This window comes from Sinocyclocheilus anshuiensis, unplaced genomic scaffold (assembly GCF_001515605.1).
Source record: "Sinocyclocheilus anshuiensis isolate Anshui unplaced genomic scaffold, SAMN03320099.WGS_v1.1 scaffold1843, whole genome shotgun sequence".
Lineage (NCBI taxonomy): Eukaryota > Metazoa > Chordata > Actinopteri > Cypriniformes > Cyprinidae > Sinocyclocheilus > Sinocyclocheilus anshuiensis.
The window spans coordinates 360,643-375,151 of record NW_015552675.1 but is presented as its reverse complement, the minus strand read 5'-3'; the positions used below and the strand labels follow the sequence as shown (position 1 = coordinate 375,151).

Here is a 14,509-nt window from a genome sequence, read left to right as displayed (position 1 = left end):
TATGCAGATTAAATAGGTCTTAAGGAAACTTTTGGCTTGTCTCCCGAGGCCACAGTAGGGCGCAATGAGCAAAATAATGCAGCACATTTAAATTATCAATGCAAGGAAATAACGCGTGCAAAACAACGTGCATTACGTCTAAATTAACTCATAAAAATCAAATATAATTTCGTAAATTGCATAAACAATTATGAACAAAACAGCATCATGTATTTATGCATTGCTTAATCCAAAGAACCGAATCGCCCATCACGCAGATTGCATTTAAAAACATATGAGACGCAGTGAAAAGGAATAAACCTCCACAAATTCGTGACGTGTTTTCTAAACGTTTAAACTGTTTTAACATTGCATGGCTTTCTATACATCTCTTGCATGAGACGCGAGTGCAGCAGTCGTATTTGTCCGTCTAAAAATGCGTTGAATATGCATTCTGTGTGAATGGCTTGGTTTTGGTTTTAACCTAATCAAGATCTTCTCTGCATTGAGCTTCTATATTTCTCTAATATTTTGAATGAATAACTCAGCAGCGGCGCATCTCATGGGCTAGACTAACAAAACAGTAAAATGCAACAACGTCACTTACAGCATCACCGCATCTCACGCACAACTGATGACGCGCCCTGATGCACACTTAACATTCAAATGCAAATGTTTATTTTAAATTCGACTAATATTCATTCTTTATTCACAATCTCCTCATCAGCACTCATTTCAGCATGTGTTCGTGTTTGTGTGTGCTGTCTGCGTCACTCATAGCACATGCCTATATCGTGCGCTATATCGAACATTTTTTCTATCGTTATCGAAGAAGGTGTACCGTCGATAAATATCGATACCGTTTTATCGCCCAGACCTAGTAATAGCATACATTATTATCCGTTTTGTCATATTCAACCATGACAAATCTGTTTCTGCTTTTAATTTCAAAATACTGTTTTTTGTCCCTTGCAGGCCCTCACTATCTGAAGATTCGCTGACATCTCTAAAAACAACCACCGGTGAGGTAGGAAACGATGGTATATGTGGGAAAAACAGAATCAGCCTCTCTCATGAGAAAGCAGTTAGATGATTGGATTTCTGTCAAACGTTTATAAACCAAACTGAATTTTATGGCACAAGTTGTGACCTGTTTCACTAAACAGGTTTACAAGTTGGCCTGTTGTTATCTCTTCCTTTTAGCAGACAGTCAGTCATCAAATCTACAAGCATGTTCAAGTTCCACAGAAGCGATGGCTTCCTACCTGTAAAAATGCCCTGGGAAATGTTCTTCCAAAGCATATTAATCTAACGTGAATGAGAACATTATTTGGAGACATATTAGGAAAATGTACTTCTTTTCTTTAGAAATGATCAGAGTGGTGTATATAACCAGTTGTTACACCTAATCTTGCATTAAAGCTTTCTTAAGACCAGTTGGAAAGTTTTTGTGAAAGTATGTGATAAAACCTGCTGCATATCTGTGCTTTGTCAAAACAAAGGTCCTCCCCCCCATATCGAACTATTCTAGCTAGTAAAAACTCCTGTAAAATAGATGTTAACATTATAAACAAATGCATTTGCTGAATTAGTTTTTTTTTTTTTTTATTGAAAGTTTTTTGGCTTTATAATAGTTTTGTTCTTGCAGCTTGCATACCAAGTGGTGGAACTGCAGCAGAGAATCCAGTTAAAGGAAGTGACACTGGATGAGCAACATACCAAGTAAACCTCTTTATTCTTTTATGACGTAAAAACAGGAAACCTCCCTTTTACAGTGGCCATATTATGTTCATTTAGAAATCCACAATTACATTTGTTGTGGTCTGCTAGAATACAGAGTTCTGGCATGAAACTCTAGATGGTGCAGTCCGATAGGTCTAACTTAGTCTGACCTAATGACATCATTATCACATGGCACAGCTGATTGGTTCTCTCCTGTATCGGTAGCCAATGAGCTCACTGCTCAATATTCAAATACCTGGCTTTTGTTTGCTGTAGCAGTCCGCAGCGCACTTCAGAAACCCTCCACCTTCCCCAGCTCCACCTGTTTTTTTTTTTACAAATTATTAATTGTATTTATCATGTTCGACCATTCATCCCTCTATGCTATACATGTATTAAGCAAAAAATTATTCTTTGATTTATGTGAACTGCAGTGTTATGAAATAACTATAGACATTTTGATCCCACTACTGAGTGATAGCTTTTGCAACCCAATTTTTTAATATATTTACACTGTAATGGTAACAGGGTGCTAACATTTTGAAACTAATATAAAACGACTGCAAAATGGAAAAACAGAACATGTAATGTTTAGTTTTACCTTTTACCGCTCAATATTGTTAAAGGCACAATATGTAAGATTTTTTTATTAAAATATCCAAAAACCACTAAAACAGTTTTATATATTTTGCTGACTTGGGTACTTACACTACCCCAAATGTTTCAAAGAATGTTTAAATCCAGAGAAATAAGCAATTTTAATTAGTGACACAGAGCGTGTCCATAGTATCATTGTGTCGCCTGCCAATGATGTCATAACCCCTCGATTTCCGTTTTTGTAGAACATGGAAACACCAAAGACGCTTTAATATGTTGTGCGTTTTATTAGACCGGTGACGACCACACAGAGTAGCATTATAACAGAAATTTCAATCGTGTATATAGTATGATAAAACTTTGCATTTTTGTTACATGCTCACAGCAGCATGTTGTGGATGTATTGGCAGTAGCAAGTCTCGGTACATGCTCTGCCGTAGCAGATCTATTCCGCCAAGACTAAACACATTAACATTGTCATGCACATTACCATGCCAATCCATCTGAGAGTTGTCATGACAGAAATACATTTAATATAATTTGAAAAAACATTCTTCTCACACTGTACATTGCTGTAACACCTCTCTTTAGAAGGAAGCATAGAAGGAAGAAGACGTGTATATATGCATCGGCTGTGGGGATGAAGACGACAACTCCCATGATTCCACACTCAGTCACGGCATCATCAAACTACGCCTTTGTTTCTTTGTTTGTTTTGAATACACGCCCTCTAGCGGTGAAAACTTACATATTGTGCCTTTAAGCACCTCCTTTTAATTACACTTACTGACACTCCTTTTACTAAAACTGTTTTTTTTTTTTACCGAGAGAGAGTCTTAGGCCCTATTTTGGATCCTATATGTGGAAAGTAGCATTTATTTACACACAAGCTGTTGTCTCAATATTATAAATGGATAATGTCCTAAATTTTGGTCACAAAGCTAACATATGGCTAAAGGTGACCCTGGACATTCTGCCATATCTCTACATTCTTTAGATGAAAAATAAATCATACAGAATTTCCATGAACTATTCATTTTTATAGCTGTAGACTTTTTAGCTTGGTCTGGATGTGCATCGTGGAATGCATAAAGTTGCTAAATGATTTCTTGAATATCCAATATTTTGGACAATTTGGACCATTTTATGATAGATCTTGTATGCATAATGATTTTTTGTTGTTGTTTTAATTAGGCTATATGAGGTCCAAAACCATCTCAGTGTTTTGGCGTCAGAGCACAGCGTGCTTCAGGAACGCGTGGCAGAGGTACAGACTAGAAACCGACTTCTGAAACAAGAATATGATTCTCTGCTGGAGCAGCACCAGAACATGGAGAGGACGTACCGACAAGAGAAACTCCGCAGCTCAGAGATCCTGGACAACATGATCGGTCCAAAACAGCAGGCTGCTGTCCGCATGAACCATCGCAATGAGAAGAGAGTGAGGTCAGAGGCATGATGGGAAGGGAAATGTGTGATTGCTGCGCCATTAGAATAACCAAATCAAATCCCACCCAAAAATAATCTCCTGTCTTCTAATTCATGTCATCGGTTGTGCATTGATTCAGCAGAATGGATTTAAAAGAAAGTGAAATGAAAATTCTGTCATCATTTACTCAACTTCATGCTGTTCCAAACCTGACTTTCTTCATTCTGTAGAACACAAAAGTTTTTTTTGGTCCATACAATGAAAGCCAGTGTGGTCCATTGCTGTTTTGAACCCTACTGACTGTCACTGTATAGGTAAAAATATTCTTTAAAATATCTGCTATCGTGTTCTGCACAAGAAAGTTAATTAAACCGGTTTGGAATAACATAAGGGCGAGTAAATTATGACATAATTTTAATATTTGGGTAAACTTTCCCTTCAAATATGTTACAATGTGGGAGCTAAAAGTAATACATTTACATTTAGACATTTAGCAGACGCTTTTATCCAAAGCGACTTACAAATGAGGACAATAGAAGCAATCAAAATCAACAAAAGAGCAATGATATGCAAGTGCTATAACAAGTCTCAGTTAGCTTAAAAATGTATTACATTCTTATTAGTGTCCAAATATTTTGTAATATCTGTCAACAAGGAATAAAGGACACAGAGGCCACGTCAAACAACAGTAGAAGCATTATTTGTTCAAATTCAATGGCTTAGAAGATGGTTAATGTAGTTAATGAATTAGTGTTTCGTTAAAGAAGGGTCACATTTCAAAGTTCACTGAGTATATTCTCTCTGCTGCTGTGGTATTCTGCTGGCAAATAATTTGTAGCTTCTTTTTTCCTAAATATTGAAAGCAAATGTTGTCCGTTCCATAAACACCACATCCTTCTTGATCACATTTCCTCTTCTGTCTTCGAGCCAGAGAGGCCAGTCTTCACAAAGAGCTTCAGATGGCTGCCAGTAAGAATGTGAATATTAATGAGTAAGTATCAGCTGTATAAAGTGTGAATCTGATTTCACGTCAGTCCAAACCCTCATCGCTGTCTTTCTTCTGTGAAGCGCAAAAGGAGAGTTGTTACAGTACTGTATGCGCTGTCATTTATTTATTCGTGTTTCACGGAGGAAGGAAAGTCATGCCAGTTTGGAATGATATGAGGCATATAAGGGCAGCATAAACAATTCTATAAAATCAACATGTAGATCATTCAAATGTTTTCATTAATTGTTTTGCTTTTGCCTGTCAGAGAGTCAGGAAAGGTGTCACCTCCCAAACCATCATCCCCTAAAAGTGACTCTTCACAGAGGTTGGAGAGATCCCATGGGCCACTTTTCAGGTAACAGCAGGGGCTTTCATGTATAATACAGTAATTATTTTGGGTAAAATATATAACATTTACAGTTACATTTACATTTAGTCATTTTGCAGACGCTTTTATCCAAAGCGACTTACAATTTGGGGATACATAAAGCGATTCTTCTTAAAGAGGCAAACAGATACAGGAAGTGCTTGTAATACCAAGTTTCTAGACATTGTTCAAATAAGTACAAGCTAGAAAGAGAAGGAATAAATAAAGAGAGAGACATTTATTTATTTTTTTTATAATGATGATGATGAAGTCAAGTAGCTTCGAAAGAGATGAGTTTTCAGCTGTCGCTTGAAAGTTGTCAGGGATTCAGCATTCCGGATAGGGGTGGGAAGATCGTTCCACCAGCCAGGAATGGTGAACGAGAATGTTCTGGAAAGTGATTTTGAGCCTCTCTGTGATGGTATCACGAGGCGTCGCTCACTAGCGGATCTCAGACTTCTGGAGGGGATGTAGATTCGTAGTAGTGAGTGGAAGTAGGCGGGTGCTGAGTCTGTGGCTGTTCTATATGCAAGCATCAATGTCTTGAACTTGATTCGAGCCGCGACCGGTAGCCAGTGCAAGGAGATAAAGAAAGGTGTAACATGGGCTCTTTTGGGCTCGTAGAAGACCAGTCGTACCGCTGCATTCTGAATCATTTGTAGAGGTTTGATTGTGCTTGATGGAAGTCCAGCCAGAAGAGCATTGCAGTAGTCCAGCCTAGAAATGACAAGGGCCTGGACAAGAAGTTGTGCAGCATGCTCCGTTAGAAAGGGCCTGATCTTTCTGATGTTGTGCAATGCAAACCTGCAAGATCGAGCGGTCTTTGCAATGTGGTCTTTGAAGGTCAGCTGGTCATCAAAGGTTACACCAAGATTTCTGACCGAAGTTGATGGGGTAATTGTAGAAGAACCTAGCTGGATGGAGAAATCATGCTGTAGAGTTGGAGTGGCAGGGAAGACAAGAAGCTCAGTCTTTGCCAGGTTGAGCTGTAGGTGATATTCGTTCATCCATGCCGAGATGTCCGCCAGGCAGCCTGAGATCCGTGCAGCTACCGTTGGATCATCTGGTTGAAATGAAAGATAGAGCTAATATTTAGTATTAATATTTATATAAGTAATATTTAGGGTGTACCTTGAGCTTTATCTATATCATGCTGTTGATTACCCTAGGAAATAATTTTGCCTAATTCTGGCTAATTATTGGCTAATTTTGAATAATTTTGACATGTAGTATCTTTAATAACCTAATGTATTTTTTCTCAAAGTCTCGACAGTTGTTGTTTTTTTCTTCTCAGGTCTGCTTCAGCTACATCTCCCCGTATCATCAGCTCCATCAGAGGACTTTTTGAGTAAGTTTCTCGCTGAAAGCTCTTTAAGCGCTGATGAATCACTGTATAGCATAAGTTGTGATTGTCTGAATTTTTTTAAGGCATTTCACAGGGGAATGTGAAGGGGAACGTTATTTTTAATGCTGACATGTTAGTGTACATGTACATAGGTGTACATAAAAAAAGATTATGTAGAAATTGTAATAAAAGTGAGCAGTGCTTTTTTAAATTAGAAATACAGCAAATTCTAAGCAAATCCCATAATCCCATATAGCTCTCAAAATGAGGAAATTCAATCATTAAGCCCTTTGAAAAAAAACAGTAGCATAAAAAACTAAAATGTGCTTGAAAAGTAAACCTGGTGTTAGAATGTAAATCTGATTTGAACAAACTAGTATAGTCTGAATCTACTTTATGGGCACACACACAAAGCGACAGCTGATGATTTACAAAAAAAACAATCGTAAATTTAAAGTATGCTAATACTGAATTAATAAAATAAAATACAATTTTATTTTGAATACATTTTATATAATTAGTATTGAATGAACAAAATTTTGATTTAACTGAAGTATACTGTATCTGACAAATGATTTTGAAGTTACAGTTTAGTGCATTCTCTGTCGTTTATTTCATTACAGAGTCAAGACATCCATTCTAGCTCTGTAGCAGTTGTTTGCATGGGAAATGTTATTACTTCTATATGTCAGTTTCCTTTTTGGTAAAAACCTGCACCCACAGTACTTAACTGGCAGCAGCACTAATTTAATTCCATACCCGATCTGACCTATTTGACGTAAAGACGTGACCCGAACCACACCCGCATTAAGTCTGCTACCTAAGGTATTTTAAAGGGCACCTATTATGGCCATTTTACAAAATGTAATATTGGTCTAGGGTGTCCCCAGAATGTGTCTGTAAAGTTTCAGCTCAAAATACCCCACAAATTTATTATAACAGTTGGAAAATGTCATTTTTGGGGTGTGTGTAAAAAAGAGCTGTTTTGGTGTGAATCACTTTAAATGCAAATGAGCTGCATATTCCCACCCTGTCTCCAGAAGAGGGCGTCGCGTATACATCTCTGCTTTGCCTACTACTGCAATAAACAGCCAGTAAAAGCAATATGACTGAGAGCAAGAGAACCGGTGTTCAGCCGTACATATAGGAAGCCAAATGCACTGAAAGTGGGACGAAACAGCGCAATGTTACAGAGTTATGAACGGACAACGCGGCACGAACTAATCTTACAAGCGCGGTGTTGATCAGTTAAAATACTTTGATAATATACGCACACAAATACGGCTAAAACGTTAGTTAAGCACTATAACGACATGACATTCACAAAGCAGTCTGGAGTGAAATGATTTGCGCAGACATATACGTATTTAGGTAGATTTTGAGGCGCATTACCGTGAAAAATAGAAGTAATCCGCTGCGTCCTCAGTCGCTCAGATGTTGGGAGAAAATGAAGACTCTTATGTTCAGTCTTACATCCAAACACAGAACACCGGGATTGCTTACGAGACATTGTTACAGCTGCTCGAGAACGAAGAAAATAGAGGACAGCGTACAACTGCTGAGGCCGGAAACTATAGCAATGCAGGGCTGTAATCAGTTTTTATCATTGTAGGGTGGTTGTGTTCACATACTGCCAACACACATTTATGTCCAAACACCATGTAAAAGTGGATTTTTTTATAATAGGTGCCCTTTAAAGGATTCACTGTGTCTCTACTGAAACTCTGCAATGTATACCTGGCCGCTGGTCCTCTTAGCAGCATGAAAAATAAAACTTTTATTCGAATTATGAATAGCTCATATACAGAAAGCGAATAAGGAGCGCTCCCTTTATAATCAAGCTGTCATTCACTTCAGTTGCAGCGTGATTGGCTACAATGCTCAACGCTGCAAACTGTGTTGCAAATAGAAACATTTTTACAGTCTTCAGACTACAGAGCATGAACACAAATAAGCATGGGACCGTTTGGAATCAGTTACCTATCAGCGGGTATCGAATTGAGTCTAAATAGTCTTGGCAATTGGACCTGCAGTCCCACCTGAGCCTATTGATTCCCCGACCCGCACCAGAAATGACAACGTAAATAATATTCCACCCGTTACATCAAATATTAACGTGCAGGACTGTGTCTTGAACTTGATTCGAGCCGCGACCGGTAGCCAGTGCAAGGAGATAAAGAGAGGTGTAACATGGGCTCTTTTGGGCTCGTTGAAGACCAGTCGTACCGCTGCATTCTGAATCATTTGTAGAGGTTTGATTGTGCTTGATGGAAGTCCAGCCAGAAGAGCATTGCAGTAGTCCAGCCTAGAAATGACAAGGGCCTGGACAAGAAGTTGTGCAGCATGCTCCGTTAGAAAGGGCCTGATCTTTCTGATGTTGTGCAATGCAAACCTGCAAGATCGAGCGGTCTTTGCAATGTGGTCTTTGAAGGTCAGCTGGTCATCAAAGGTTACACCAAGATTTCTGACCGAAGTTGATGGGGTAATTGTAGAAGAACCTAGCTGGATGGAGAAATCATGCTGTAGAGTTGGAGTGGCAGGGAAGACAAGAAGCTCAGTCTTTGCCAGGTTGAGCTGTAGGTGATATTCGTTCATCCATGCCGAGATGTCCGCCAGGCAGCCTGAGATCCGTGCAGCTACCGTTGGATCATCTGGTTGAAATGAAAGATAGAGCTAATATTTAGTATTAATATTTATATAAGTAATATTTAGGGTGTACCTTGAGCTTTATCTATATCATGCTGTTGATTACCCTAGGAAATAATTTTGCCTAATTCTGGCTAATTATTGGCTAATTTTGAATAATTTTGACATGTAGTATCTTTAATAACCTAATGTATTTTTTCTCAAAGTCTCGACAGTTGTTGTTTTTTTCTTCTCAGGTCTGCTTCAGCTACATCTCCCCGTATCATCAGCTCCATCAGAGGACTTTTTGAGTAAGTTTCTCGCTGAAAGCTCTTTAAGCGCTGATGAATCACTGTATAGCATAAGTTGTGATTGTCTGAATTTTTTTAAGGCATTTCACAGGGGAATGTGAAGGGGAACGTTATTTTTAATGCTGACATGTTAGTGTACATGTACATAGGTGTACATAAAAAAAGATTATGTAGAAATTGTAATAAAAGTGAGCAGTGCTTTTTTAAATTAGAAATACAGCAAATTCTAAGCAAATCCCATAATCCCATATAGCTCTCAAAATGAGGAAATTCAATCATTAAGCCCTTTGAAAAAAAACAGTAGCATAAAAAACTAAAATGTGCTTGAAAAGTAAACCTGGTGTTAGAATGTAAATCTGATTTGAACAAACTAGTATAGTCTGAATCTACTTTATGGGCACACACACAAAGCGACAGCTGATGATTTACAAAAAAAACAATCGTAAATTTAAAGTATGCTAATACTGAATTAATAAAATAAAATACAATTTTATTTTGAATACATTTTATATAATTAGTATTGAATGAACAAAATTTTGATTTAACTGAAGTATACTGTATCTGACAAATGATTTTGAAGTTACAGTTTAGTGCATTTGAGGAAATTCAATCATTAAGCCCTTTGAAAAAAAACAGTAGCATAAAAAACTAAAATGTGCTTGAAAAGTAAACCTGGTGTTAGAATGTAAATCTGATTTGAACAAACTAGTATAGTCTGAATCTACTTTATGGGCACACACACAAAGCGACAGCTGATGATTTACAAAAAAAACAATCGTAAATTTAAAGTATGCTAATACTGAATTAATAAAATAAAATACAATTTTATTTTGAATACATTTTAATTGATACATTTTATATAATTAGTATTGAATGAACAAAATTTTGATTTAACTGAAGTATACTGTATCTGACGAATGATTTTGAAGTTACAGTTTAGTGCATTCTCTGTCGTTTATTTCATTACAGAGTCAAGACATCCATTCTAGCTCTGTAGCAGTTGTTTGCATGGGAAATGTTATTACTTCTATATGTCAGTTTCCTTTTTGGTAAAAACCTGCACCCACAGTACTTAACTGGCAGCAGCACTAATTTAATTCCATACCCGATCTGACCTATTTGACGTAAAGACGTGACCCGAACCACACCCGCATTAAGTCTGCTACCTAAGGTATTTTAAAGGGCACCTATTATGGCCATTTTACAAAATGTAATATTGGTCTAGGGTGTCCCCAGAATGTGTCTGTAAAGTTTCAGCTCAAAATACCCCACAAATTTATTATAACAGTTGGAAAATGTCATTTTTGGGGTGTGTGTAAAAAAGAGCTGTTTTGGTGTGAATCACTTTAAATGCAAATGAGCTGCATATTCCCACCCTGTCTCCAGAAGAGGGCGTCGCGTATACATCTCTGCTTTGCCTACTACTGCAATAAACAGCCAGTAAAAGCAATATGACTGAGAGCAAGAGAACCGGTGTTCAGCCGTACATATAGGAAGCCAAATGCACTGAAAGTGGGACGAAACAGCGCAATGTTACAGAGTTATGAACGGACAACGCGGCACGAACTAATCTTACAAGCGCGGTGTTGATCAGTTAAAATACTTTGATAATATACGCACACAAATACGGCTAAAACGTTAGTTAAGCACTATAACGACATGACATTCACAAAGCAGTCTGGAGTGAAATGATTTGCGCAGACATATACGTATTTAGGTAGATTTTGAGGCGCATTACCGTGAAAAATAGAAGTAATCCGCTGCGTCCTCAGTCGCTCAGATGTTGGGAGAAACTGCGTCCTCAGTCGCTCAGATGTTGGGAGAAAATGAAGACTCTTATGTTCAGTCTTACATCCAAACACAGAACACCGGGATTGCTTACGAGACATTGTTACAGCTGCTCGAGAACGAAGAAAATAGAGGACAGCGTACAACTGCTGAGGCCGGAAACTATAGCAATGCAGGGCTGTAATCAGTTTTTATCATTGTAGGGTGGTTGTGTTCACATACTGCCAACACACATTTATGTCCAAACACCATGTAAAAGTGGATTTTTTTATAATAGGTGCCCTTTAAAGGATTCACTGTGTCTCTACTGAAACTCTGCAATGTATACCTGGCCGCTGGTCCTCTTAGCAGCATGAAAAATAAAACTTTTATTCGAATTATGAATAGCTCATATACAGAAAGCGAATAAGGAGCGCTCCCTTTATAATCAAGCTGTCATTCACTTCAGTTGCAGCGTGATTGGCTACAATGCTCAACGCTGCAAACTGTGTTGCAAATAGAAACATTTTTACAGTCTTCAGACTACAGAGCATGAACACAAATAAGCATGGGACCGTTTGGAATCAGTTACCTATCAGCGGGTATCGAATTGAGTCTAAATAGTCTTGGCAATTGGACCTGCAGTCCCACCTGAGCCTATTGATTCCCCGACCCGCACCAGAAATGACAACGTAAATAATATTCCACCCGTTACATCAAATATTAACGTGCAGGACTGTGTTATGTGTTGGTATTGCGTTGCTGTATGTGTATCATGTCTAGCATCATTAACAGCATTGTTGATCCAATGTGGTTCTTACAACATATGTGGCAATCTGCAGTAGTTACTCTGCAGTAGTTACTATGCTTTTGTGAAACAATCATGACTACAGTAGCTAGTTTGTTTATCCAACGTTTTATCTTAACTATGGTGTTTAAGCAGCAAGCTGCATTGCTGTGTGGGAAACTCCCCCATATGAGGCTACAGTAGGTTTTTCAGTAAATATATAGTCAATATCAGAAAATGAGTTCAGCTGTCAATAAGATTGAAGTACATTCTAGTAAAAAAAAAAAAAGGCTGCAGATTATGTCTGGACCTGGAAATTGGTTAAAAAGAAAAGTACTTTACTATATATAAAAGAGTGTTATGCTGTAAAAATTAATTTCTTTCTACTTCCAAAAATAATCTGATTATGCAACACAGTAACACGGTACACTCAGCCCAGCATCTCTGTGTATATAAGTTCTGTACTGTTCACAAGCATTATTGATTGTTCTTTTGTTGTGTGTGTCCTTATATGTGTGTCTAGGAGGAAGATGAGAGGTAAATCAGTTTGCAGATCAGAGGAAGACCTCTATATACCATTAGGAGTCTGTCTGGTTGCCAGAGTCCCAACCAAGGCAATTTTTACAGTGGTGCGTGTTGCTTTTTACAACAACATCCAGCAACAAAATCTGCTTCTCACAAGCTTTGTGATGATGTTCTGTCTAGTTCTGGTCCTGTTGGGCTATGAAGCAAGTCGAAATGTATATAACCTTGAACCCTGAAAATGATGGAGAAAACGTTGTGTAGATGAACTAGTAAACAGACAGGCATGGAGAGGTAGGCTAAATGGACTATAATATTGATCTTGTGGTTCTTAAATGGGTCATGTCTTAAAGATATCTTTAAAAGCACATTCCCTGTAGTGGTGGCTGGTGGTCTGTCTGTGGATGATGTGACTGTGGAACAAAGCGTCTGTGTGTCGCTGTGAAGCAGTGTCTTTCTATAGCACACTGCAGCTCTGTCAAGTGCCGCCACCCGCTTCACACGTCCATTTTCATTTGAATAGCTGACAGCAGGAACCAGCCCGAGATGTGGTATGGAGAGGAGTTGCCACTTCCTTAAATGGACATGTCACAATTTAATGATTTGCATTTCCTGTTGATCTTTTGGTTGTTGGTGTATCAGAATTAAAATATTTTGGTTGTTGGCATATCAGAATTCAAGAACTGTTTCTAGTCATTTCATCGCTTTTAAGAGATTTCTACAAATTGCTGTACTTTTGCTGTTAAATAGTTGAAGTGCTTATTACCTACAGCTTACATTTCAATTTGAGTGTAAAGTAATACACTTCTTGTTTGTATTATTTTTACACCTTAGTAAAGTTGCTTCCCCTTCTGTAGTTTCACATTATAGTGTACTGTTTAAAAATAAGATTGGACATGACAGTTATTATTATTTGTGCCGTGTGAAAAACAGAAGGTAGTTAAGTTCCTCAAAATCAGACACATGGTTAATAAGATATTGAGATAAAAATCTTTTGTAACATTAAAATTGTTTGTTCTGTTACTTGTGACCAATTTAATGCCTCCTTGCTAAACAAAAGTATGATGTTTTTAATGGTAGTGTATCACAGTTTCCACAAAAATATTAAGCAGCAAATTATGATTTCTGAAGGATCATGTGACACTGAAGACTGGAGTAATGTTGAAAATTCAGCTTTGCATCAGAGGAATAAATTACATTTAAAATATATTCAAACAGAAAATGGTTATTTTAAATTGTATCAGTATTTACAATATTACTGTTTTTACTATATCTTTGATCAAATAAATGCAGCATTGGTTAGCATAAGAGACTTCTTTCAAAAACATTAATAGATAGATTGCTAGGATATTTTGGCTGATTGGTACGGTGTTGCTAGGGTATTCTGGGTTGTTGCTAGGGTGGCCTAGGTGGTTGTTAGGGTTTTCAGAAAATGCAAACTGGTTAAATGTATTCATAAATGCAATCAGTTTGGATAAAAGTGTCTGACAGATGCATAAATGTAAAGGATTAGAAATGAATGTGTGTTTTGTGGTTTCAGGATGCTCATGAGCTAGGAATCAATGCTGTGAGGTTCAGTACCAGTTCAAACCTGCTGGCTACAGGAGGAACTGACAGAGTCATCAAACTGTGGGGCATTGAAGCAGGTACATCACAAAACTGATCTGGAAAAAAAAAAATCATCTGTTTAACTGTCAGCTTTAGCCATATAGACAGGGTTCAAATATAGTAAAAAACCCACATCGAGTGATAGTGAATGCTCTTGGCATTAAATGTGACTGCCTCTGACCACCAGCAGATGTCAGCACTCTAATATCTAAAACATCCCTTAGTCAGGGTACATTCAGTGGTGTATAAAGTACCTGAAACATACTCAAGTAAAAGTACAGATATCTTACCAGAAAATGACTTTGGTAGGAGTTGAAAACACCGTTTAGAATATTACTTGAGTAAAAGTCTTAAAGTATGTGATATTTATTGTAATTAAGTACGAAAATTATTTTTTAAATCTTAAACGTACTTAAGTATTGAAAGTAAAAGTACAAGTAAATGCAAAATGGAAAAGAAGCA

General features: G+C 37.6%; 1 protein-coding gene across 1 annotated transcript in view; it reads left to right on the top strand.

Annotated features, from left to right (window-relative positions):
* Nucleotides 1–14,509, top strand: part of atg16l2 (ATG16 autophagy related 16-like 2 (S. cerevisiae)) — a 46,648-nt gene that overhangs the window by 1,473 nt on the left and 30,666 nt on the right. The window contains exons 3-10 of the mRNA XM_016459157.1: nt 955–1,006; nt 1,628–1,701; nt 3,493–3,744; nt 4,659–4,718; nt 4,981–5,070; nt 6,377–6,430; nt 12,441–12,546; nt 13,980–14,085. Of these exons, the coding sequence (XP_016314643.1) occupies nt 955–1,006; nt 1,628–1,701; nt 3,493–3,744; nt 4,659–4,718; nt 4,981–5,070; nt 6,377–6,430; nt 12,441–12,546; nt 13,980–14,085 (794 nt within the window). The remainder of the gene's footprint in view (nt 1–954; nt 1,007–1,627; nt 1,702–3,492; nt 3,745–4,658; nt 4,719–4,980; nt 5,071–6,376; nt 6,431–12,440; nt 12,547–13,979; nt 14,086–14,509) is intronic.